This window comes from Suncus etruscus, chromosome 6 (assembly GCF_024139225.1).
Source record: "Suncus etruscus isolate mSunEtr1 chromosome 6, mSunEtr1.pri.cur, whole genome shotgun sequence".
In the NCBI taxonomy this organism is placed as follows: Eukaryota; Metazoa; Chordata; class Mammalia; order Eulipotyphla; family Soricidae; genus Suncus; species Suncus etruscus.
The window spans coordinates 84,293,149-84,318,824 of record NC_064853.1 but is presented as its reverse complement, the minus strand read 5'-3'; the positions used below and the strand labels follow the sequence as shown (position 1 = coordinate 84,318,824).

Below are 25,676 nucleotides of genomic sequence, written 5' to 3'. Positions count from 1 at the left end.
ACAAAGTCAATCAACTTAATTTCTTTCAGAAAGTACCAAAGAAGACTTTAGGGAAAATACAGGAACCCCCTTTTTTAAATAAAAAATTTTCTAAAAATTTTTCAAGCATTTTTAAACTTTAGAAAAAGAGCATTTGGAAAATAATTTAAATGACTCTCTATTATGTTCTTACATTAAAATCTATAAAATATATTACATATTATAAAATGAAGAAAAATACTTAAAGCTATACTTTATTTTTAAATATCAAAGACTTCATTTCTACTTTTTATGTAAGCCTCTGTATTCTAAAAGTCTACCATTTGCACCATCTTTTTGGTCCTCATTTTTGATATTTAAGAAAAGTGACAGCAAATAAAGGAAAGACATTAATTCTGAGGTAATTCAGTAACAGCCCTGCAATGCTCTTACAGACTTGGTGAAGATGTGAGTAGCATGTAAGAAAAATTTGTGGTGATATAGATAATAGTGTTGGGGGGAAATGTGGTCATAGAAAACAGCTGAACAAAATAAACAAAAACATTATACTGACATACTTTCATTACTACTAGAAAAAATTGTTTTGAGTTATCAGTTCCTTTTTTTCCCATTTAAATGACAGTGTGATGAAAGTACTACATTAAATATTTGACAATTATCACTAAAAGTAATGATCTCAGAATATATGTATTTTATATATGACAAAAGAAAATCTGTCATATATGAAATACACATTTTGTCATCTATGACAAAAGTACTGTGGTCCAGAGAAATATTAAAGCACATAAAGCTCTTGTCTTGAGAGCAGATGATCCAGATTAATTCAGGCATCCAATATAGCCCTCCAAGCACAAATAGGAGTGAACCCTAAGTGCAGGATAATGAGTAAGGTTTTTGTATTATATATTTTTTTCTTATACACATGTATATGTAAGAATATATATTTTATAATTTTTTATACAAATGTAAGAAAAAAAGATAAAACTTATCTGATTTTAAGTTAGGTGCTATATTTTTGGTGGGAACACATCCAGTTGTGTTTAGTGCCTAGACATCTGGATATATATTCAAAAATCACTCCTGGTGGGTCTTAACAATCAGAAATTGAAATAGATACATGAAAATCAAGTGCCTTAATTTATCACCAGAGGCTTCTTGTTAATTAAAAAAAATGTACTTTATTTTAGGGTTGGGGCACTTTGCAGTGTTCAGGGTTTACTCTTAGATCTGAGCTCAGGTATTCTCCTGGGAACCTCAGGGACCTATGGGATGCCAAGAATCAGAACCAGGTGGGCTGCATCACTCTGCACTTTATCTGAAGGAAGATCCTTGGTGTATATTAGGATGAGTTTCATTCTATGAATTTGAAAGAAAATGCACAATATTGTGTCTAAATTTCAGTATCACGTGGAGAAGTTTAATTGTCTTAAAATTTCTGTTCCATCCCATTTCTTCATCTTGACCGCTCATAAATCACTGATATATTAATTTTTTGTTTTTGTTTATGGGTAACACCTGGCAATTCTCACTGGTTTCTCCTGGCTCTGCATTAAAAAATTACTCTTGGAAGTGGTGGGGCAACCGATAAGAATGTCAGGAATTGAACTTCTGTTGACTACAATCAACACAAAATTTCAACCCACTCTACTATTGCTCCAGCCCACTGATATTTTAATTATATATATATATTTTTCATAATCTTGATATATTTTATTTACTTCATTGGAGACTTATTTCATGGTAGCATTTATTATTTAAGTCATGTGATAATCATACTGAGAATAACATGCTGAATGAAGTTAGTCAAAAGTATAAAGTCAAATACTGAACAATTTTTCATATGTGAAACACCAAGAAACAGTAAGGAGGCAGAAAGTGGATAAAATCAGCAGAATCTGAGATCTGTCTTGCAAAATGATCTGGTCAAAGTGAAAAGAATGCGGTAGTGAGGAAGTGGGATGATGTGAAGAATGCTGAGACAATGATGACAGGAAGCGAAGACAGTGGAGAATGTAATGTTGGAATGTTTTGTGCATAAAATCTTATAATTTACAATATTGTAAATGATGGTGTTTGACATGTAAAAAGAATTCTTATGGTCTTGATGATATGCATTATATCGGTACAGAATTTTATATGTATATGCATTTATAAATATGTGTATATATTCACAATTCATGCTTATAAATTGTCTAACTACATTATTTTAAATTGTTCTATTTTTAATTTTGGAGATATGTCAAAATGTGTTTAATGATGTTATAATGTCAATTTTTGTCAAGTTAGCTTCATGCATAAAACTTTGCAATTGCCCTATTTTTCAAATAACAGCATAAAATACATAGAATAAATTTGACCTTCATTCTACTTCCCTTTTCTCAAATTCTTTGATATTATCCCATTCCAATATTAAGATAAGTATACAATTTTTATTATGCTTAGTATTTCTCTGATGCCTATTCCATTTATATTGTACTGTTTTTTTTTTTTGCTTGGCATCCCAGGAGAATCTTTGTTTTGTTTAATCTTTATGCAAATGTGTTGCCTTAAAGTTTCTATACTCCATTGGCATTGATATTTCTAAGCCATGTTTTTTATTTCTAAAGATAGATCTATCTAATGCTTTTATTTGTCCATCTAGAACTCAGTGAGAAGAAAGCTTTTCTTCTCTAGTAGTTGGATTTCTTTAAAGTCTCTCAACTTTTACTCATAGAGCTAGTTAAATCCTGTAACACCTCCCTGCTCCCTGTTCTTTAGAAGAAAAAGATCATTTTTTTTCCCTCATGACTATTTTAAACTCCAACTTCTAACAATTTCAGGGTACTCTTTTGTATTTCTCTAAGGTCTCTTTGACTTTCATAATATTTTACTATATATTTGACTCCCTTTCGTTAGCTGAATTTGAAGATAGTCTCTTTATGTTTCATATACAGTTCCTAAAACTTTGAAAAATATTTCATAGATTATTGTTCTGTCTAAATACTGATGTCAAAAACTCCTATCTGTGTCTTGTTCCCAAATAGTGCTCTGGAAGCTTAGGGGCCCCTTCCTATGATTTTTAACCAACCTTGAAGTCAGTTCAATGCATGTACAACGGTTGCAGTGGTATTCGGACATTTCATGCCATAACTGCCAGAGCTCTATCAGCATTTCTTAGAGACAGGCTATCAAAGAAGATTTACTTATATGCAAGTCATATTCCTTAACCTTTGTAATATCTCTTTAGATCCCCCAAATTTTAATTGTATATCTTTCTTTTTTACCACTGATTTAATAGTATTGGCTTTAACTTCTTTATATATACATATATATATATGTATAAATATATATTAGGAGTATAGATTCACCTTCCCAGATATATTTTACTATACCCACATTGCCACAATAGTGGACAACATCCAGACTCTGATTAAAGCCTTATGCTTTCATCTTTCACTGATCTAAGTTCTATTATTAGAATCCAAAGTACTTTTATGGCTTTGCTTTATCAGACAGCTCTTTAAAAGGAACGCCAAAATCTGAGGAAGTGGAGACAAGTTTTTGTTTTATCTTGAACCCTTTCATTTGATCCTTTTTCAGAGTCACAGAGTCACAGGTTCAATTAAACCACAGCAAAAAATAGCGTTTTACTTATTCACTTAATGTAACACATGTTAATCCTAATACGTGGTATTTTATACTATTACATACTCACACTAAAACAGATTTAGAAATGTTTCTCTTCATTAAAAGCAATACCATGATGACACTTTTCATTTTAATAACAAAATTTTTAAAATCCTAGCAAGACCTTCATTCTAAGGATACATCATTCACTTTGATTTTGCTAATTTGAGCAAAATACTGGTAAGGCAATACTACTCTGTAAAAAATAAAAAGCAATAATTATCCTGTATTTTAGAATCTAGCCTACTCAAAATTTAACACATTGTAGTATAATCTGAAAAACTTGTTATAGAAAATAACATGAATATCCCAAGTGACATAAATATGTGATAATTTTTGAAAAAAGCATAAAATAAATATAAGTAATATGTAGGCACATGATTATACTATAAGCAAAATGCATAGACTATACATATATATAATTAATTAAAATTTCTTTCTAAAACCTAGGGTGCTATTTTCGCCTATTTTAAAATGTCAAAATTTAAAACCTCAAATATCTGAAAGTGGAGATTATTAGGATAATTAAAATCAAATAATATTATTTATTTTATCAATATTCAACTCAAGCATATAGGATTTGGGGACTGACTTGACATCTCCCCAAAAGAGTAGCATGATTAAGATACTCAGATAAAGATCATAGGTATGCATACAAGAGTCACTATCATCTGAAAAAGTTAACATAACCAACATATGTACCACCCAAAGTAAACAGTGAAATTTATGGTGTGTAAAATTTTAATTAACCATTATAATTAAACTCAATTTAATTGAAGAGTCTGCATTAGAAATAAGAACAAGGCAACCGCTTTAAAAGCAAATTATAGAGATGGATATAGTGAACTGGGAAGAAATATATCACTACATATATGTAGACATTTATAAAACAATTTCAAGAGCTAGTTAGAGTCAGAATTTTTGTTTCAGGGAATTACAGAAAAGGAATAAATTAGATATATTAAAAAGAGTTTAATGAGAAGATATGGTGGATAGAAGTTTCTTTTCTTTGAAAGGAATTCCAAATCCCTCTTTCTCTTACAAATGCGTCATTTTAATTTATTACTCAGTAGTTTAGTCACCTCTAAAATAATGACACGATGATCCAAATAAAATGTTAAGTACTATTAAAATATGAAAGACATCCAAATAGGTTGAAATGATGTAGCACATTTTAGAGGGCCACAAAAATTAAGAACTAAATAGGAGGGGCTGGGCGGTGGCGCTAAAGGTAAGGTGCCTGCCTTGCCTGCGCTAGCCTCGGACGGACCGCGGTTCGATCCCCAGGCGTCCTATATGGTCCCCCAAGCCAGGAGCGACTTCTGAGCGCATAGCCAGGAGTAACCCCTGAGCGTTACCGGGTGTGGCCCAAAAACCAAAAAAAAAAAAAAAAAAAAAGAACTAAATAGGAAAAGTCAGCAACTTTGGAAGGACATAGTACAATGAGAGACACCACTGATATTGATTGATAAAGACATTCCTGTGAGCTGAACAATACAAGGAGTGGGGGCTTGACTTGGGAGGCAGTGAAGGCTGGAATGTCTAAGACAATTAAATGATGGAAACGATAATTCTATGGATAAAAGAATAGTGGAATTAACTGATTTTATGCAAAGAAAATAGTTACCCATGTAAATGAGGATAATTCAGAATCAGTGAAAATAGTACAAGCTTATAAATATTGAAATATATATCTATATTTAAAATTCAGATGTAGACATATGTAAAAACATTTTAATATGTGTACATATTTTATTAATATAAATAAATCTAAAGATAACATTTAAATAATATTATTTTTCCTAGATGTGGCAATTAGTGAGGTTCTGAAAAATATAACACTGATAATAACAAACATAAAGAATCCATATCTTTTTTCTTAAACAAAAAAATAAAATTCAAGTTCAAACCTTTCTAACTTTCCTTTGGGGGAAATTCAGTGCTCAGGCATTATTCTGGGCTGTGCAATCACGAATTACTCTTGGAGTGCTCAGGGGATTATATAAGATGTCAGGAGTCAAACCAAGTTGGCTGTGTGTTAGGCAAGCAACTTACACACCATATTCTATTTGACCTGAGAATTAGAATTCTTTTGAGAAATAGAAAAGAGCAAGTTTGGGTTAGGAAAGGTGTTAAATAATAGAGTATCTCTTTCTGTATTAAATCTATTGAAAAAAAAAAAAGAAATGTCAGAGTTAATAGCATCAAGGTTCAACTTTTTATTCTAGGCAGACCAGTGAAAAACAAAATTAAACTGTATCAAAATAGAAGAGTTTGGAGTAAAAATGATAGTGGCATCAGTTGTTTTGGTGCTGCTTGCCTTGTAAGTGGCTGGCCCTGACTTAATCTTTGGAGCAACATATGTTCCTCCGAACCCATCATTGGCAATCCCTGAATACAGCACCAGCTCTGAGCACAGCTGGATGTGATACCCCAAACAAAGCACCCACAAAATTTGCATTTTATAACTCATAGGTTAAATTATGTGCAGAAATTCTAATTGTCAAAAATGTTTTATAATAAACACATACATTAGTATCAAAATATAATTGTTTGCAGTAAAATGGTTATAATGGCATGTTTGAAAGTACTTTATTGCCAACAACTTAGTGATATATTTTGGGCAAAGCATGTAAGTAAACTGTAGAACCAATGGTTAATTAGAAAGAAGAAAAAGAGGTGACATGACATTTGCAAAAACTTAAGTACTAAATAATTAAAAAGAAAAACTTCAAGAAGAAACTTAAATGATAATACACAATTTTTATGTGCTCAAATTTATAAGCTACTTTATTTAGATATACTGAGTTCACCTGTGGGAAAAATAAGCTTACTTAAGGATCAGAGTGATAGCACAGTGGCAAGGCATTTGCCTTGCATGCAGCCGACCTGGGGATTGACCAGGGTTCTATCCCTGGCATCCCATATGATCCCCTGAGCCTGCCATGAGCAATTCCTAAGTGCAGAGCCAGGAGTAAACACTGAGAACCACCAGGTGTGGCCCAACCCCTCCTAAACATGTATATATTAGTTCTGTTATATAATATATATGTATAAATATATAATATGTTATATTATATAATCATATATTATTTATATTTACTAAATATAACTGTATATTTATAATATATTATAATTCTATATTAGTTATAATATATTATAAATATATGTATGAATATGTGTGTATGTATGTCTATATATATATATATATATATATATATATATATATATATATATATAAGTTTTGTTAATAGTGCTGTTGAAGGGCCAGAGACATAGCATGGAGGTAAGGTGTTTGTCTCGCATGCAGAAGGACAGTGGTGCGAATTCCAGCATTCCATATGGTCCCCCGAGCCCACCAGGAGCAATTTCTGAGTGTAGAGCCAGGAGTAATGTCTGAGTGTTGCCGGGTGTGATCCAACCCCCCCCCAAATAGTGCCCCTGTAAACATGCCGCCAATATTTAATCATAAGAATAAAGGGGAGATGATAAATATTCTGAAAATACTTGTTACAAAGTAATAAAATGAGAAGTGTCAAAAAAAGACAAATGTTCTAGGCTGAGCTAGGAGATTTGAAATTTTGTAATATAGAAAACAAGTTTGAATACATTCATTCAAAGTACAATACTGGGGTGATGGACAAAATCTGAAGAGGCACCTATTTAGTTTACAATAGAAATATATTAATATTTAATTTTTGAGTGTGGTACTTAAAATATTTGTATAGGAAAATTCAAATGTAATAGTTCATATATGTATCTTGTTTTTGGGTAGTTAGTAAAATGTTCTTTGCATTAATCTTAAGAATTTTCTAGAAGCTTGAGATTATTTCAGTATAAAACACTTGAAACACAAGCATTCTGGAAAACATTTAATAGTAGTTTATTATTCAAAAAATTGGTGCATTCATGTTTGTATATATATTGTTACTTTAAGATAGAAGTTCTAACTCATATTTATTAATTTTTCCTTTCCTTTATGTTCAAAAGTTTGATGTCAGCTTTGATTTCACATGTGAATTTCAAAAGATTTTAAAATAACAAAAACCATATTCTATCCAGAAAGCATTTGTATTAATATTGCCTAGAGTGTTAGAGCTAAAAATATAAAAGTAATTTCTCTCTAGTCCTTATATTCATTATATTCAGATAAATATATTTGTTACAGAATTTTTTAAATATTTATTCTCATTATTGATCCTTCATACATATAATCAACTCCCTTTTTTTCTTTTGATGTCAGGAAATGAACCTACAATTACTTTTTCAATTCTATCTCACTGCTAAACAATAAAAAATTAATTGAAATTCTTTTTATCAATTAAAATATATTAGTTGTTCATTTTATGGCTATTTTCATTCTTTTTTTTTATTGTGACCAAAGTGCATTACAAATCTTTCACTGCATCATTTATGGTACATAGTGACAATGAATGAGGGGCATTCCCACCACCAGTGCTGTCCTCCCTCTGCCCCTGTTCCCAGTATGTATTCCATATCTACTCCCAGTATGCTGGTCTCCACTTTACAGCTTGTTGTAGATTGAGCATCTATTCCACCATCATTGGAGATAAAAAGGATAAGAAAAAGGGGAGAAAAAAATTTGGTGACAGTGACAGCTACCAAAAAAAGAAAGAAGAGAGAGAGAAAAAAAAAGAAAAATGGAAGAAGAAAGAAAAAAATGGACCCGGCAAATAAAAATAAATCTCTAAATAATAACCACAAGAGTGAAAAAGAATGAGAAAAGTGGAAGAAAAAAGAGAAGGAAAATAAAGTCAAAAACAAACAAATCAAAACAAAACAAGAAAAAGTATGGGTGCTGTAGTGGTAGGGTTACAGAAATTTGCTATAGAATATATTTGTTATATTAAAATATATTTGTTACAGAATTTATAATCCAGAAGTAAAACTTCATTCCTTTTCTACTGCTAATATTAATGTCCTATTTATTCTCAAATTCCATATCTGAAAACAAAATTTAATCATGAGAGATTCGGGTCATCAGGGTGGGCATTGAGAACTAAATAAGAAATCAGAAACATCCCATATCTAGGGACATTCAGGTCATATATGAAAAGTTTAAGCAGTGATAGGAAACTAATAAGTTAATAATAATAATAACAAATTTTCAGCATAAGAAGAATTTAGTCAAAGGTTAAAAGTAAAAGGCCTTTTCTACCCAATTTGAAAGAAGGTGGCTCTGTAAAGTCTTTCTCCATGGAGACCTAAAATCCCCTTCTCTATCTCAAAAGATTAAGAGATACTACCTGACCTAGAATAGAATATCCACAGGTGTACTTAATAAGGTGTAAATAAAAAATAGAAAGCCGTTATAACATTCAAAATGATATATATGTGACTAAAAATTAATAAACGGGTAGGGCCAGAGCAATAGCACATCAGGTAGGGCATTTGTCTTGCACACAATCAAACTAGTTTCTATCCTCGGCTTTTTATATGGTCCGTATTGACTACCAGGAGTAATTTCTAAGCACATAGCCAGGATTAACTTCTGATCTCAGCCAGTCCTGGCAACCTCTTAAGCCCCCACCCCCGACAAAGAGCATGCAACATATGCACCAAACCAGGGCTTACTTTTCAACACCACATGGACCTTCTGAACATCAGCAAGTGAAACCCATAAGAGTTCCCAAACACCACCTGTAGGGTAAGTAATCCCCAGTATTGCAGAGCTTTCTTGAGCTTTGCCATTTCTTTAGCCTCATGCATTGAAATACCAGCATGGCAGCTCAGTTCACCAAGAAATAGAGATAGCTGGGAGGGCATCCTATACATTCCATGGGAAGCCTTCAGAAATAATGAATAAAAATATAATAGAAGACATATCTAAAAAGAAAACAAAGCAAAAGGAAAACATAATGTGTGATTAAGAAGATGAAACTATATAATTAAATTAATGCATACATATATGCATATAAATGTAATTATAGAAGACAAAGAAGATAACTCTGGGACAGAATGGCTTCCATGAATAATCAATGTCTCAGGTTACATTCTGCCAATACATGACCCCAAGTACTGTCAGGCTTTTCCTTGGGGACACTAACAACAGTCCTGCGTGAGCACAAGCCCCAATGGGTCTGAGCAGCAACACATCACCAAACCAAGCATTGAACCTTCAAGTTTCTCTAAAAATGACCCAGACCAGGCCTGGGTCTGAGAATACTGATGGTGAGAACTGAACAACCATGACTCATCCCAGCCAGTCCTGCTATAAATGTAAGCATCTAAGTATTAATGTGTCCATTAAATATAACAGACCAAATGTTCCACTTAAAACACAATTAGATATTTTTAAGATAAAACTACTAATAAGACATAGTGAGAAAAACCTGTTGAAAAGTAAAACAGTGTAACATGAAAACAAATTAAAACAAACTAATGTAGCTAAATTAATAACAGGTTAAAATAAACTCATAAAAGCACTTTAAATTCAAAGAAGACAACTTCATCTTATTAATGTTTCAACTAATCTTGGAGATATAATATATGTGAATAAACTATAAACACCTAAGAAATGATCTTAAAGTATGTAAATCTAAACTGTCCTAAAGTACCAGGTAATATGTATTAATTTTAACTTATGTTAATAGTATTGATGAGATTCAGAATATCTCAATGACTTAAATGAAGAGTTAAGACTAAACAGATATTTAGAGACTTATCCCTGACAACTACAAAATCCGCTTTATTCCATTTGTTTGTGGGGCGCACACCCAGTGGTTCTCAGAGTTTGCTTCTAATTCTGTGTTCAGGTATTACTGTTTTAGGTGCTCTGCGATCCCTATGTAGTGCCTGAGATAGAACTTGAGTTAGCTGCATGCTAGGCAAAGTTTCTAAAATCATTGTTGTATTTCTGCAGCCCAAAGCTGCTGTATTTCAAAATACACATGAAAAATCAGATGGTGGAACAAAAGTAAATCTCAGAGAATGAGATTTATTTCTTTTTTTTTTTTTTTTTTTTTTTTTTTTTTTTTTCTTCTTTCCTTTTCTTTTATTTTAATTTTAATTATATATATATATATATATATATATATACATATATATTAATAGCTTCCAGGTAGGGACTCCTGCCTGCATTTTTTTTTTTAATTTTTTTTTTATTTAAACACCTTGATTACATACATGATTGTGTTTGGGTTTCAGTCATAAAAGGAACACCACCCATCACCAGTGCAACATTCCCATCACCCAAGTCCCAAATCACCCTCCTCCCCACCCAACCCCCGCCTGTACCCTAAACAGGCTCTACATTTCCCTCATACATTCTCAATATTAGGACAGTTCAAAATGTAGTTATTTCTCTAACTAAACTCATCACGCTTTGTGGTGAGCTTCCTGAGGTGAGCTGGAACTTCCAGCTCTTTTCTCTTTTGTGTCTGAAAATTATTATTACAAGGGTGTCTTTCATTTTTCTTAAAACCCATAGATGAGAGAGACCATTCTGCGTTTTTCTCTCTCTCTCTGACTTATTTCACTCAGCATAATAGATTCCATGTACATCCATGTATAGGAAAATTTCATGACTTCATCTCTCCTGACAGCTGCATAATATTCCATTGTGTATATGTACCACAGTTTCTTTAGCCATTCATCTGTTGAAGGGCATCTTGGTTGTTTCCAGAGTCTTGCTATGGTAAATAGAGCTGCAATGAATATAGGTGTAAGGAAGGGGTTTTTGTATTGTATTTTTGTGTTCCTAGGGTATATTCCTAGGAGTGGTATAGCTGGATCGTATGGGAGCTCGATTTCCAGTTTTTGGAGGAATCTCCATATCGCTTTCCATAAAGGTTGAACTAGACAGCATTCCCACCAGCAGTGGATAAGAGTTCCTTTCTCTCCACATCCCCGCCAACACTGTTTATTCTCATTCTTTGTGATGTGTGCCATTCTCTGGGGTGTGAGGTGGTATCTCATCGTTGTTTTGATTTGCATCTCCCTGATGATTAGTGATGTGGAACATTTTTTCATGTGTCTTTTGGCCATGCGTATTTCTTCTTTGTCAAGTGTCTGTTCATTTCTTCTCCCGATTTTTTGATGGGGTTAGATGTTTTTTTCTTGTAAAGTTCTGTCAGTGCCTTGTATATTTTGGAGATTAGCCCCTTATCTGATGGGTATTGGGTGAATAGTTTCTCCCACTCAGTGGGTGGCTCTTGTATCCTGGGCACTATTTCCTTTGAGGTGCAGAAGCTTCTCAGCTTAATATATTCCCATCTGTTAATCTCTGCTTTCACTTGCTTGGAGAGTGCAGTTTCCTCCTTGAAGATGCCTGTAATGTCCTGTAGTGTTTTGCCTATGTGCTGTTCTATATATCTTATGGTTTTGGGGCTGATATCGAGGTCTTTAATCCATTTGGATTTTACCTTTGTACATGATGTTAGCTGGGGGTCTAAGTTTAATTTTTTGCAAGTGGCTATCCAATTGTGCCAACACCACTTGTTGAAGAGGCTTTCCCTGCTCCATTTAGGATTTCCTGCTCCTTTATCAAAAATTAGATGGTTGTATCTCTGGGGAACATTTTCTGAGTATTCAAGCCTATTCCACTGATCTGAGGACCTATCCTTATTCCAATACCATGCTGTTTTGATAACTGTTGCTTTGTAGTACAGTTTAAAGTTGGGAAAAGTAATTCCTCCCATATTCTTTTTCCCAATGATTGCTTTAGCTATTCGAGGGTGTTTATTGTTCCAAATGAATTTCAAAAGTGTCTGATCCACTTCTTTGAAGAATGTCATGGGTATCTTTAGAGGGATGGCATTAAATCTGTATAATGCCTTGGGGAGTATTGACATTTTGATGATGTTAATCCTGCCAATCCATGAGCAGGGTATGTGTTTCCATTTCCGTGTGTCCTCTCTTATTTCTTGGAGCAGAGTTTTATAGTTTTCTTTGTATAGGTCCTTCACATATTTAGTCAAGTTGATTCCAAGATATTTGAGTTTGTGTGGTACTATTGTGAATGGGGTTGTTTTCTTAATGTCCATTTCTTCTTTATTACTGTTGGTGTATAGAAAGGCCATTGATTTTTGTGTGTTAATTTTGTAGCCTGCCACCTTGCTATATGAGTCTATTGTTTCTAGAAGCTTTTTGATAGAGTCTTTAGGGTTTTCTAAGTAGAGTATCATGTCATCTGCAAACAGTGAGAGCTTGACTTCTTCCTTTCCTATCTGGATTCCCTTGATATCCTTTTCTTGCCTAATCGCTATAGCAAGTACTTCCAGTGCTATGTTGAATAGGAGTGGTGAGAGAGGACAGCCTTGTCTTGTGCCAGAATTTAGAGGGAAGGCTTTCAGTTTTTCTCCATTGAGGATAATATTTGCCACTGGCTTGTGGTAGATGGCCTTCACTATATTGAGAAAGGTTCCCTCCATTCCCATCTTGCTGAGAGTTTTGATCAAGAATGGGTGTTGGACCTTATCAAATGCTTTCTCTGCATCTATTGATATGATCATGTGGTTTTTATTTTTCTTGTTATTGATGTTGTGTATTATGTTGATAGATTTACGGATGTTAAACCAGCCTTGCATTCCTGGGATGAAACCTACTTGATCGTAGTGGATGATCTTCTTAATGAGGCATTGAATCCTATTTGCCAGGATTTTGTTGAGGATCTTTGCATCTGCATTCATCAGTGATATTGGTCTGTAATTTTCTTTTTTGGTAGCGTCTCTGTCTGGTTTAGGTATCAAGGTGATGTTGGCTTCATAAAAGCTATTTGGGAGTGTTTCTGTTTGTTCAATTTCATGAAAGAGTCTTGCCAAGATTGGCAGTAGTTCCTCTTGGAAAGTTTGATAGAATTCATTAGTGAATCCATCTGGACCTGGGCTTTTGTTTTTCGGCAGACATTTGATTACTGTTTTAATTTCATCAATGGTGATGGGGGTGTTTAGATATGCTACATCCTCTTCCTTCAACCGTGGAAGATTATAAGAGTCCAAGAATTTATCCATTTCTTCCAGGTTCTCATTTTTAGTGGCGTAGAGTTTTTCAAAGTAGTTTCTGATTACCCTTTGAATCTCTGTCATATCAGTAGTGATCTCTCCTTTTTCATTCCTGATACGAGTTATCAAGTTTCTCTCTCTCTCTTTCTTTGTTAGGTTTGCCAGTGGTCTATCAATCTTGTTTATTTTTTCAAAGAACCAACTTCTGCTTTCGTTGATCTTTCGGATTGTTTTTTGAGTTTCCACTTCGTTGATTTCTGCTCTCAGCTTTGTTATTTCCTTCTGTCTTCCTGTTCTTGGGTCCTTTTGTTGAGCATTTTCTAGTTCTATTAGCTGTGTCATTAAGCTACTCAGGTAAGCTCCTTCTTCCTTCCTGATGTGTGCTTGCAAAGCTATAAATTTTCCTCTCAGTACTGCTTTTGCTGTGTCCCATAAGTTCTGAGAGTTTGTGTCTTTATTGTCATTTGTTTCCAGGAACCTTTTGATTTCCTCCTTGATTTCATCTCGGACCCACTGGTTATTGAGCATGAGGCTGTTTAACTTCCAGGTGTTAAAGTGTTTCTTCTGAGTCCCTTTGGAGTTCACAAATAATTTCAGAGCCTTGTGGTCAGCGAAGGTAGTCTGCAAAATTTCTATCCTCTTGATCTTATGGAGGTATGTTTTATGTGCCAGCATGTAGTCTATCCTGGAGAATGTCCCATGTACATTGGAGAAGAATGTGTATCCAGGTTTCTGGGGATGGAGTGTCCTATATATATCCACTAGGCCTCTTTCTTCCATTTCTCTCCTCAGGTCTAGTATATTCTTGTTGGGTTTCAGTCTGGTTGACCTGTCCAGTGTTGACAAAGCCATGTTAAGGTCCCCCACAATTATTGTGTTGTTGTTGATATTATTTTTCAGATTTGTCAACAGTTGTATTAAATATTTTGCTGGCCCCTCATTCGGTGCATATATGTTTAGGAGAGTGAATTCTTCCTGCTCTACGTACCCCTTGATTAATATAAAATGTCCGTCTTTGTCCCTTACAACCTTCCTGAGTATAAAGTTTGCATTATCTGATATTAGTATGGCCACTCCAGCTTTTTTATGGGTGTTGTTTGCTTGGATAACTTTTCTCCAGCCTTTTATTTTGAGTCTATGTTTGTTCTGACTATTCAGGTGCGTTTCTTGTAGGCAGCAGAAGGTTGGATTGAGTTTTTTGATCCATTTAGCCACTCTGTGTCTCTTAACTGGTGCATTTAGTCCATTGACGTTGAGAGAAAGAATTGTCCTGGGATTTAACGCCATCTTTATTTCAAAATTTGGTGTGTCTTTTGGGTAGTCTTGTCTTAGATTAGGTCTTTCAGTTTTTCTCTTAAGACTGGTTTTGTGTCTATGAAGTTTCTGAGCTGTTTTTTGTCTGTGAAACCATGTATTCTTCCATCAAACCGGAAAGTGAGTTTTGCTGGGTATAGTATTCTGGGTGAAGCATTCATTTCATTCAGTCTTGTCACAATATCCCACCACTGCTTTCTGGCATTGAGCGTTTCTGGTGACAGGTCTGCTGTAAATCTCAGGGAAGCTTGCTTGAACATGATTTCCCCTTTTGATCTTGCTGTTTTCAGAATTCTGTCTCTATCTGTGGGATTTGTCATTGTGACTAGGATGTGTCTTGGGGTGGTTTTTTCTGGGGTCTCTTTTGGTTGGTACTCTTCGGGCATGCAGGATTTGATCACATATATTCTTTAGCTCTGGAAGTTTCTCTTTAATGATGTTCTTGACCATTGATTCTTCCTGGAAATTTTCTTCCTGGGTCTCTGGGACTCCAATGATTCTTAAGTTGTTTCTGTTGATCTTATCATAAACTTCTATTTTCGTCTGTTCCCATTCTTTGACTAATTTTTCCATTGTCTGCTCATTTGCTTTAAGTTTTTTGTCCAATCTCTCCTGCTGTATGGAATTGTTATGTATCTCATCTTCCACAGCACCAAGTCTATTCTCAGCTTCTGATACCCTGTCCCAGAGCTTATCCATTTTGTCATTCACTTCGTTTACTGAGTTTTTCAGGCCTGTTAGTTGACATGTTATTTCAGTTTGGAGTTTTGTCATTTCTGCCTTCATATTTTCTTGGTTCTTATTAGTGTTCTGTTCAACTCGATCCATGGTTTCTTGGAGTCTGTTGAGCACCTTCCATATTGCTAGTCTAAAGTCCTTATCTGAGAGGTTGATTAGTTGTTCAGTCATTATCTGGTCCTCAGAATTGTCATCTTCATTCTCTATGTCTGATGCTGGCCTGCGCTGTTTCCCCATTGTCACATTTGTATTGTGGGTTTTTCTACGTGTTGTAGTGGTATTCATTGTCTATATGATGTAGGCAGCACACTCCTCTGGCTCCTCCCTTTCTGGATGGGCTGACTTGCCTCTAAGGGAGGGGAGTCCTCCGTGGATGAAGCCTCACACTGGGTCAAATCTTAGGCCCGAGCATGCAACAGAGAAGACAGTCCAGAGAGAAATGTTTGCTTCTGTGATATAGCGCCGTTCTTAGTGTGATTTTTCCTTCTTGTTGCAATGGAGTTCTTTCCTTAGAAAGAGTGCACGGCCGCGTAGCAAAGCGGAGCGGCCGTGCTCCTCTGAGCCTCTTTTTGCCCCACTCGCAAGAGTTTCACGCAAGAGGACAGTAGACAGACATAGACAGGTCACACTCACAGTCTTTCACAGCTGAGCCCCACTGGGCCGGTGTACTTTCGCGGATTTTCCCCGCCTGGTGTCACACACAGGGAGTCAGCTTTTGCAAAGGATAGCCGGTTTTTGAGAGATTTATTTCTATAATGAAGTCATTATAGAAATAAAGTGGCAACAATACATTGTAATGAAAATCCAAGTTACCTATAAACTACAAAAGTACCCAACACTGGAAAAAGAGTTCAAAGAAAAGTTTTCTTTTGATTTGTGTAGAACTCTGAAGACACTTTTTATGAAACTGATATTTTTGTACTATTCAAGAATGTCATATTTGAAACTTAGAGACATGAACCTGCAAGGTATATTGTTAAAATAATGATGATAAATATTATACTCATAAAGGAATTAGGATTTAAAACTTAAAAGGCAGATCTGGAGGGATAGCACAACTAGTAGGGCATTTGCCTTGCATGAGGCCGATCCAAGTTTGATCCCAGCATCCCATATGGTCCCCAAGCCTGCAGGAGTAATTTCTGAACTCAGAGCCAGAAGTAACCCATGAGATCTACTAGGTGTGGCCCAAAGACAAAAACAAAAAATTAAAACGAAAAAAAAAAAACTAACAAAAGTCAGTTAGAAATCTATTACTTCTTGAATTATTAAATTAACTCATCAGTGAATTTTTAAATAATTATTATCAAAATATAATAGGAATAATCATCACATAGTCTCTGGTAGTTAGTTGAATCATCTAATTTGGGAGTGGTATCAGGTTTCTGTAGCTTTGGATAAGTTACAGTTATTAGAAAATTACCTGTAAGCATTTGATAAACTGAAATTTTTTCAGAATCAGTGACATTTGGAAAAAAACTTTTTGCTTATGGTCATTTTGCTTATGGTACACATCTCATAACATCTTCACATCTTTTTAAAAAATAAATAAGCCTGTATATTAGATTCCTAAAGTCACAATTGTCCAAACAACAAAAACCTTAAAACTAAAGAGAAGTAGTGGGTGAGTGAATGACAGATCTGTGTCACCTTCGTTAAACCGAACCTAACTCCCCATGAAACAGAGAATTGACTGTACTTTCTGTGGACTTTGGACAAAAGGATTCCTGCCTATGCTCACTTTATTTAAGAACCTTGATGAATAGTCCTTCAAAGTGATTTCTGAATCACTTTTTTTCCCTTTTGTCCAAGGACTTCAGACTGGCAGCTCATGAAGACTGATCTTCAGTTCTATGAATTACACTGTTGTCAGCTTCTAGTTGAATTTCTTAGGTTCACTATGAAACTGGCTGCTTGAAGAGATATTGGGTGATATCATTATAGTTTAATGGTTTCTTATATCTACCTTGCACTTCTCATAAAACTGACAAATTGTTTCTAAAAAAAATCTAGTTATTTTTTTTGTAAAATGTGCCACCATATTTACACACATTATCTAAAATAACAGAAGTAGTATGAATACATTTATTCTCTATGCTATTCTGATTGTTTACCTCTATGTTGATGTCCAAATTATTAATATCAACTTTGACCTAAAAAAGCTATTTTAGATATCTGGCTTTTTTTTTTTTGTTTATTTGTAGATCTATTAAAGGATGAATTCTTTTGCAGAGCATAAAAAGCTTACATTACATAAATTTATACCAAAGTACTTCATTTTATAGTGTGTATACATATTTGTACATGCATGCATACATACATCTCAGAGAGAATCTAGTTTTAAGTCATATGTTTATGTTTTTTTTCTTGTTTCATGTTGCTCAATTTATAGGTTGGGATACTTTCAATGGGCAGGATTGAAAAAAAGATATTGCCACAGAGAGCAGTCCTGAATGTATTCAAAGACATTTTTAGACTTCTTCAAAACATTTAAAAAATATTTTATTTTCATGTTAAAGAAACAGATGAGATAACATGTGAATAGTTGAGCCTTGGAGTCTGAATGTAAAAACAAAGACTTCACAAGTTAAATTTCATAGTAACTAGATCCAATTTTAACAATATGTTAAGACCCTTATTTAGAACTCAATTGCTAAGGCTGGAGGCAGAAATTAGACTTTCATACCTTCCCCCAACATAGCTTAAATATTTTAGTTTTCACCTATGTGGTTCAACAAGACTGACAAGCTGCACTGCAGTACAAGAAGTATCTTATACGATATTTGTAAAGACAAGGGTGTGTGTGTGTGTAGGGGGGTGGGGGGAGCAGTCAATTGCAGGAATTAGGCTTTAAAGCTTTCTACTAAAAGACTTCATATTCCATCTAGCTGACTGCTATCCACTGAATCTTGGCAGGCAACAAAACTACTGAAGCTGAAACTAGGAAGCTATGTTAAGCAGATTTTCATGAATGTACAAAATGCTTTATTTGTAAAGCAGCTTTTCTTGTTGCAGCACAAAATACTTTTCTTCTTTTAATAATCTCACAGGTTTGTAAACACAGTTTTTATCAAAATTACCTTTCAAATATGTCCCTTAAAAGTCTCAGGAGATAAAAAATGTTTCTTTATCAAAGTATATGTATACATAGGTGTGTATATATGTATATATATTAATTATAATCCTGAATATGTTAATAAATGTTAATTATAATAGATTTTTACAGACACAAGATATATAGATATAAAAAATCATAAAATACTTTACCATTATTTGGAAGTTCTAGAGGGCTACAGATGCCACTTTTGGTTTTATCTTTTGATGATGTGATCAATTTTGCAACAAGAGATGCTGACACAGGCTGCACTAAGAGAGAAGTGAGGTTTGGACGATTTTGCCTGAAACTTCCATCTATATTCAAAACAAAAGAAACCAAAATCCTTAGTAAAGAAGACTTGAACCAACTTTTTTAAGTAATAGTTAAATTACTAATGGTAAATTTATAGATAATCTATTCACTACCCCACTTATTAAAAATAGTTTCATAATAAAATTCCATCTAAATAAGATTCTGTATCTTAGTTAATGACAGTTGTATATATGAATTTACCTAATTTTACCAATAAAAGTCCTTTGTAATATCAACACCAGAAAATAGAGTAATAAAATCATAGGAACCAAGAGAACAGAAGAGACAACAGTAATCAGATTGAATACTATTTTTTTTGTAAAAGCATATATGTTTCAGTTGTTGTAAAATACATAATGTTACCAAAATGTAAGTCTAAATCCTAAGTCTAACTGTAAACTCCAATGTAAGGAAGTGTTCATGGGTGCAGTTTTTGCCACAAAACCCCAAAGGCTTAGTAGTAGAAATAGCAGCTCCCTATTAAAGCAGAGATAAAAGGGCTAAACTTGGGGGATTTGATATAATCTTGCCTGACTATCTATCACTAAACTCTAGTCACCCAATTAATGAGAAACAGCATTTGTTATTTTCTCCTTGCCTCACTGAAGGTTAGAGACTTGAAAAGGGAGATACCAGAAAGAGTAAAGGGTGAGAGACCTATAATTTAAAAGAGATGGTATTATGATTGATGGGAGATCTTAGATAGTTTATTTACTTTATGCCCACAATCCTTGTTACCAGGAAGGATAGTAGAAGATAACTATGGCAAATATAACTAAAACAATGAAGAAAACATAAAAACATAAAAATCTGGAAATCTATCAGTAAAACAGTGTACTCAAAATATCCTATTTAAAACACACCCATCAGTAAATAATATTCATTCAGAACTTCAAAATTATTTAATTTTGCCAATCCTTTTTAAAATTAATATCTTTATTTAAACACCTTGATTACAAATATGATTGTAGTTGAGTTTCAGTCATGTAAAGAACACCCCCCTTCACCAGTGCAACATTCCCATCACCAATGTCCCACATTCTAAATTGATACATATTTAGCAGATCTAAGAGAGAATAAAAGGCCTGGGGACTGTGAGAGACGCCTTGAATAAGATAAATGTAATAGAAGCACTGTATTTATGCTAATTTGAAGAAAGAATAACAAAAATAGCAGAGTGTTAGTGTTTGAATAATTTTGCTATTCAAAAAAATAAATCAATTATTATGTTAAAATATTCGTTTTAAAGGGGAGCAAAAATTTATTTGAGAAACAATGTTATTGTATAAAGAGAATTATATTTATTTAGTCACAGTAATGCAGAGAATAATTGTTCAACACAAAAATTGTTATCATTAATTAGGAAAATGAAAGAAAATAGAACAAAAACCAGAGGTGAGAGCACATGGAAGACTTGGTAAAGAAAGATAACCTTTATCTTCTATAGTGGCAAGACAATATAATGCATGAAACCAAAAAAAAAAGTATTAAACTCTGAAATATGCTATTGAAAGAGTGGTGATCATAAAGGTAGGTGATGCATAAAAATGTGAAAGCAATTAAGTACTTGATTTGGGAAGATAAAGGAAAGGGAGACAGGGCAAAGGAAAAAAATGGAAGAAAGTGACACATAAATTTTCTTAGTTACCCAAAAGTAGAATGTTTCTACAAAATGAATATTTCTATAGAAGCTTTCAAAGTCAAAGTAGAAACTAAAAGTCATATTTGATGTTCATTCATGTGGAAGCATATTTCTAATATTTCCAGATATAAAAATTATGTCAACATACAAATTATATCAGTAATGTATAAAAATCTAAAATAATATGAGCATACAATAAAAAAAATAAATGGTATCAGAAACCCACAGTCTATCAAACTCCAGGAAAAAAGCTTGTTGGTGCCTGTTTTCATTATTTGGAGATATCCTGTCCTATGAGGGCTGCTAAAGAGCAAATGTTGGGTGTTTTCTCTATTTCCCACTCATCTTAACAAAACTAAAGTTCTCTCTCATTTCCTCCAGTGTCGAGAGCAGCTAATAACATAGACCTTCCATCAAAATGAAATAGCATAAAGCAAACTTTGACACGTGAAAATATGAAATAGAATTGTATCAATTAAACTATAGAAATAAATGGCTTTTATATTTCCATCCATAATTTTGAAAAGAATTAAAATTAAACAAAACTAAGATAAGTAAAGACTTATGTTATACCAAATAAGAGAAAGAGGCTGAGGTATTAAGAATAAAGAACATAGGACACTAAATTTTGCTTAAAGAACGCTCATAATATTTAGCTAATATATTTTTACTGAGTCAGAAAAAGGGAATACACAATGGAACAATTTCTATCACACAACCAATACTGTTTGCGAACAGAATGCTATATTTTTCTGAACTTTTATTAGAAAAATAATTGCCAACAGTTTTCCCAGAATTTAATTTGATAGGACTGCAGGGGGTTCAGAGCTCAACAATACTGGTATGCAGGCTCCAGGAGGCAGATTATAAATGAGAAAATGTTATAAAAGTGTTTTCTTAATTTATCATCTGAAAAAACAGAAGGCTAAAAAAATTAACAGGCCCATAGCAGCCTGAAAAATTGTGGCTTTGAAGAGTAAATAATAAAGTTTTAAGCTTAGGCTCAGCTTTGTTACATAAACATGAATTAAGAATCATAAGTTGGTAACACATTTACATGCACAATAACTACATATTGACCAATACATATTAACACACTGCTTCTTAACAGTTTTAGGTAAAATGACAGTTGAACCTCTTCTTTAAGAAATATGGAAACTGAAATATGGCAATAGCAAAGATTATGTCATTTATAAACGCATTGCTCCTAATAGGTGGCCTTGTGTGACTGGATAGGTTGTATGTTTGCTGACCTCATCTTGCATGATTCGCATAAAGCTGGCAGTTACTGTAACTGGTGAAGTAAACAAAAAGGGATTTACAGATTACAATGAAGTTTGTCTCAACTGTAAAAAAAATATTTATTCCTGAATGGGGGATTCATTCCTACTTTAGGCTGCAACATGGGTCACAGTGATTGATATTTCAGAAAATAGACATTGTGCCAAAGGTTACCAGCAGGAAATCCTTTGATAATGATTTTACATTGTTTACCTCAGTGGATCTTTTATCCTTCAGTCATTACCTTCAGAGCTTTTAATATATATGGGAAATGAAACAGTATTTATGTGAAATGTGCAACCTGCTATTTTAAAATTTGTTTGGTGCTTATATTAAGGAGACAAAAGATGAAAATTCTTGAAGCTCTGCATAGGTTTAACTCCTTCCCAGTAGAAATGTGATATTCTTTACCTGGACTTTTGAATTACAATCTTAGTTTTCATAATTTTTTCTATTGCTATTTTTAATATTTTTTAACATTTTTAACATTTCTCTGCATGTCTTTACTTTAAAACTGAAAGGTGCTCTCTGACACAATGTGCGATTTGTAGTCTTCAATTTAGCTTAAGCTATACCTTTCAATTCATTAACTTTATGCATTTGCTGCATACTTTAAATGGAGATCCTTTAAAACCCAACTGCCAAATCACTTTCTACAAGAAACTTTCTCTAACATCCTAAACAATTTTATAATACACGAGTACATATTTATTGGAATGTTTGTCATTTCCTTTATCTACCATTTTTTAATTTACAGTATTATACAGGATCAGTGAGGCTGATTTCAGTGCTAGTCCCTGATTCCCAAGTTCTTCAATGTTGAATAATAAATATGCTCAAACTCAAAGTTAGCAGGTAAAAAAATAGTTATTGAAAAATAGAGGAGAGAGAAGAAACTCATCTCATATGGGGAGGAATTTAATATAGAACTAAGTTAAGTATGACTTTTGTGTTGAGTTTTGTGTAGTCCTTCAATGGCTATTTGCATTATTTATCAATTGATCAGAGTAGTACAAAAAATGCAAGGATCCTAGAGTGGTCTGGCTGGTCTGTGTTTTGGCCATTTGCTTTCCAGCATTGATTATTATCTTTGTCTCTCAGTGAGGCAGAATTCTCTGGTCTTGGGGAATTGTTAACTTTCTATTATTAGAAAGAGCCCAGGAATTCACAAGGGCATTAAAACTGTAGAGTGCTTAGTCAAAAATGAGACCTCACAGCAGCTGGCAAGCGGAAACAGGTTTCCTCTTTCAGAATCACTATCCCTCTTCTTTGTGCTTTAAATGTCTTGAATCAAAGTTGCTATAGAATCAGATAATACAGTGCCCAGTTCACTGCCAGATTATATAATAGATAATAATAGAGGAAACAAACAAAAAGGACCAATTATTTAAAAAATTGTTCATTATTTTAATTTTATTGGTTATCTGAATGCCTACAAAATAAAACATGTTATAATTTTATTAACTTTCTGCCCATTATAAATTTATAATTTTTCTCCAATTACCTACCCTCCAACCAAACATATTAAATCAACCGTCAGCTTCCAGCTATTTCCTAAACTAATCCTAAAATTTTCTTTTCTTGGTTAAAATATTGTTTCTAAAAGTGAAATTATGTTTATAATATACTTATCTGGCATAGAAAATTTAATAAAAACATTCATTTATTTTTATAATGCTTTTTAAAACATATAAAATATTACATTTAAAATTTAAGTACAGTGATAGGGCACTTCCTTAATATGACCAACCTGGGTTTAACCCCTGTATACCATATGGTCTCCTGACCACCACCAGGAGTTATTCCTGACTACAGAGCCAGGAGTAATCCCTAAACACTGCTGGGTGTGGCTGAAAACAATTAATAAATACATTAAAATACAATTAAAATATGAAAGGAGTGAGACCCTTAATACCTTTTCAGTAACAGTATTGCAAACCGTGGCTCTTAAAGTAAAAGGAAAATAAAGTGTCTGGCAGGCTTGGGTAGGGTGCTTAGAAAGAAAACTAAGTATATTAGTGGCAGGAAGTGTACACTGGTGAAGGAATGGGTGTTGGGACTTTGCATGACAAATTTAACCATCAACAACTGCAACTGATGAGTCAATAAAAAATAAATTTAAAAAGTAAAATATGAATAAACCAGAGAATTCTGCCTCACTGAGAGACAAAGATAATAAGTAATGCTGGAAAGCAAATGGCCAAAACCAAATATGATTGAAATCCCCAAAACATTCTTTCTTTAACTGTATGATTAATGCAGCATATCTGCATATGCATTTTGCTTTTGGGGGTCACGCCCGGTGACGCTCAGGTGTTACTCCTGGCTATACCCTCAGAAATCGCTCCTGGCTTGGGAGACCAGTTGGGACACCTTGGCCGGGAATAGAACCTAGGTCCTTCCTGGGTTTTTTAAAATATATTTATGAATTATAAACTTCTACTAGACATGACATGAAAATCAGATGAAAAGATTGATGCAATGGATTGATGAAAAGAAAACCTTGATGCAAAGAGGATCATATAGAAAATACTTTGACATTATATTTTAACTATTTACCTTTCCGACTGACACATTTATATAGTACATAATATACTTTTATGCTTAATAAAGACTACTAGGCACCAAGTTTTACTTTTACTAGCTAATTTTCTTGCCATGTAGATTTTGTAACTCAGCTAAAGAAACAATTAACCCATGATAAAATTAATGTGCATCCTTGAGAGATTTGTATATATGCAATAGAGAGGGGAAGTATATAAAAATTTAAATTTGACTATATCTTTTACTCAATCTTTTTAATTTAGCATGCAAGTAATATTGCTATGACATTATTGTCATCCCATCTGTAACAGCTGAACTATTAAGGTGATACTAAACATTCTGTATTATATAAGTCAAAGTAATTAAAATGGGATTTACTCAGAGGAACAGTGTTTGAACTACAGGGGGTTTTGCTTGAGGAAAAAAAGCTAAAAATACATCAAACATTTTCTAGTTGTATATGTTCAATAGACTTTGCATAATGCCTTTATCAAATTAATATTAAATCATACTATATATACAAAGGAAAATGAGTCTTCATTAGCCACTTTATTAGCAGACAGCACATGTGTGTGCACATGTGTGAACATGTGTGTTATAAATGAATTAATTTAAATTTTGTTGAAAATTAGTCTAAGTCAATAGTACAGTGGATAGTGTGTTTGTCTTCCACAGATTGACTTGGATTTGATCCCCCTAGATAATATCTCAAGTTCTACAAAGAGTAAGTTCTAAACACAGGTATGGGCCCCCCAAAAAACAAAGTAAACTTAGAAAAATGAGAAAATAAGAAAAGTTAGTATATCAGATAGAGTCATCGCTCCAGCCCCTAGAGCCAGTTATTAAAAGTCCGAGGAGGGCCCGAGTGGTGGCACAAGCGATAAGGCATCTGCCTTGCCTATGCTAGTCTAGTATGGATCGCGGTGCGATCACCCCGGCATCCCATAAGGTCCCAAGCCTGGAGCAATTTCTGATGCATAGCAAAAAAAAAAAAAATATATATATATATATATATATATATATATATATATATATATATATATATATATGGGTCCAGAAAAGCAAACTTTTAGTGAGTAGAACTCTTATATATTGATATTTTTAGAATGAAGACAGCAGAAAAGATTAAAACAAAGGTGAT

General features: G+C 33.5%; 1 protein-coding gene across 1 annotated transcript in view; it reads right to left on the bottom strand.

Moving 5' to 3' along the window:
- The window catches only part of LOC126011813 (inactive N-acetylated-alpha-linked acidic dipeptidase-like protein 2), a 266,936-nt gene that overhangs the window by 134,155 nt on the left and 107,105 nt on the right, over positions 1-25,676 (bottom strand). The window contains exon 2 of the mRNA XM_049775597.1: positions 18,927-19,070. Within this exon, the coding sequence (XP_049631554.1) occupies positions 18,927-19,070 (144 nt within the window). The remainder of the gene's footprint in view (positions 1-18,926; positions 19,071-25,676) is intronic.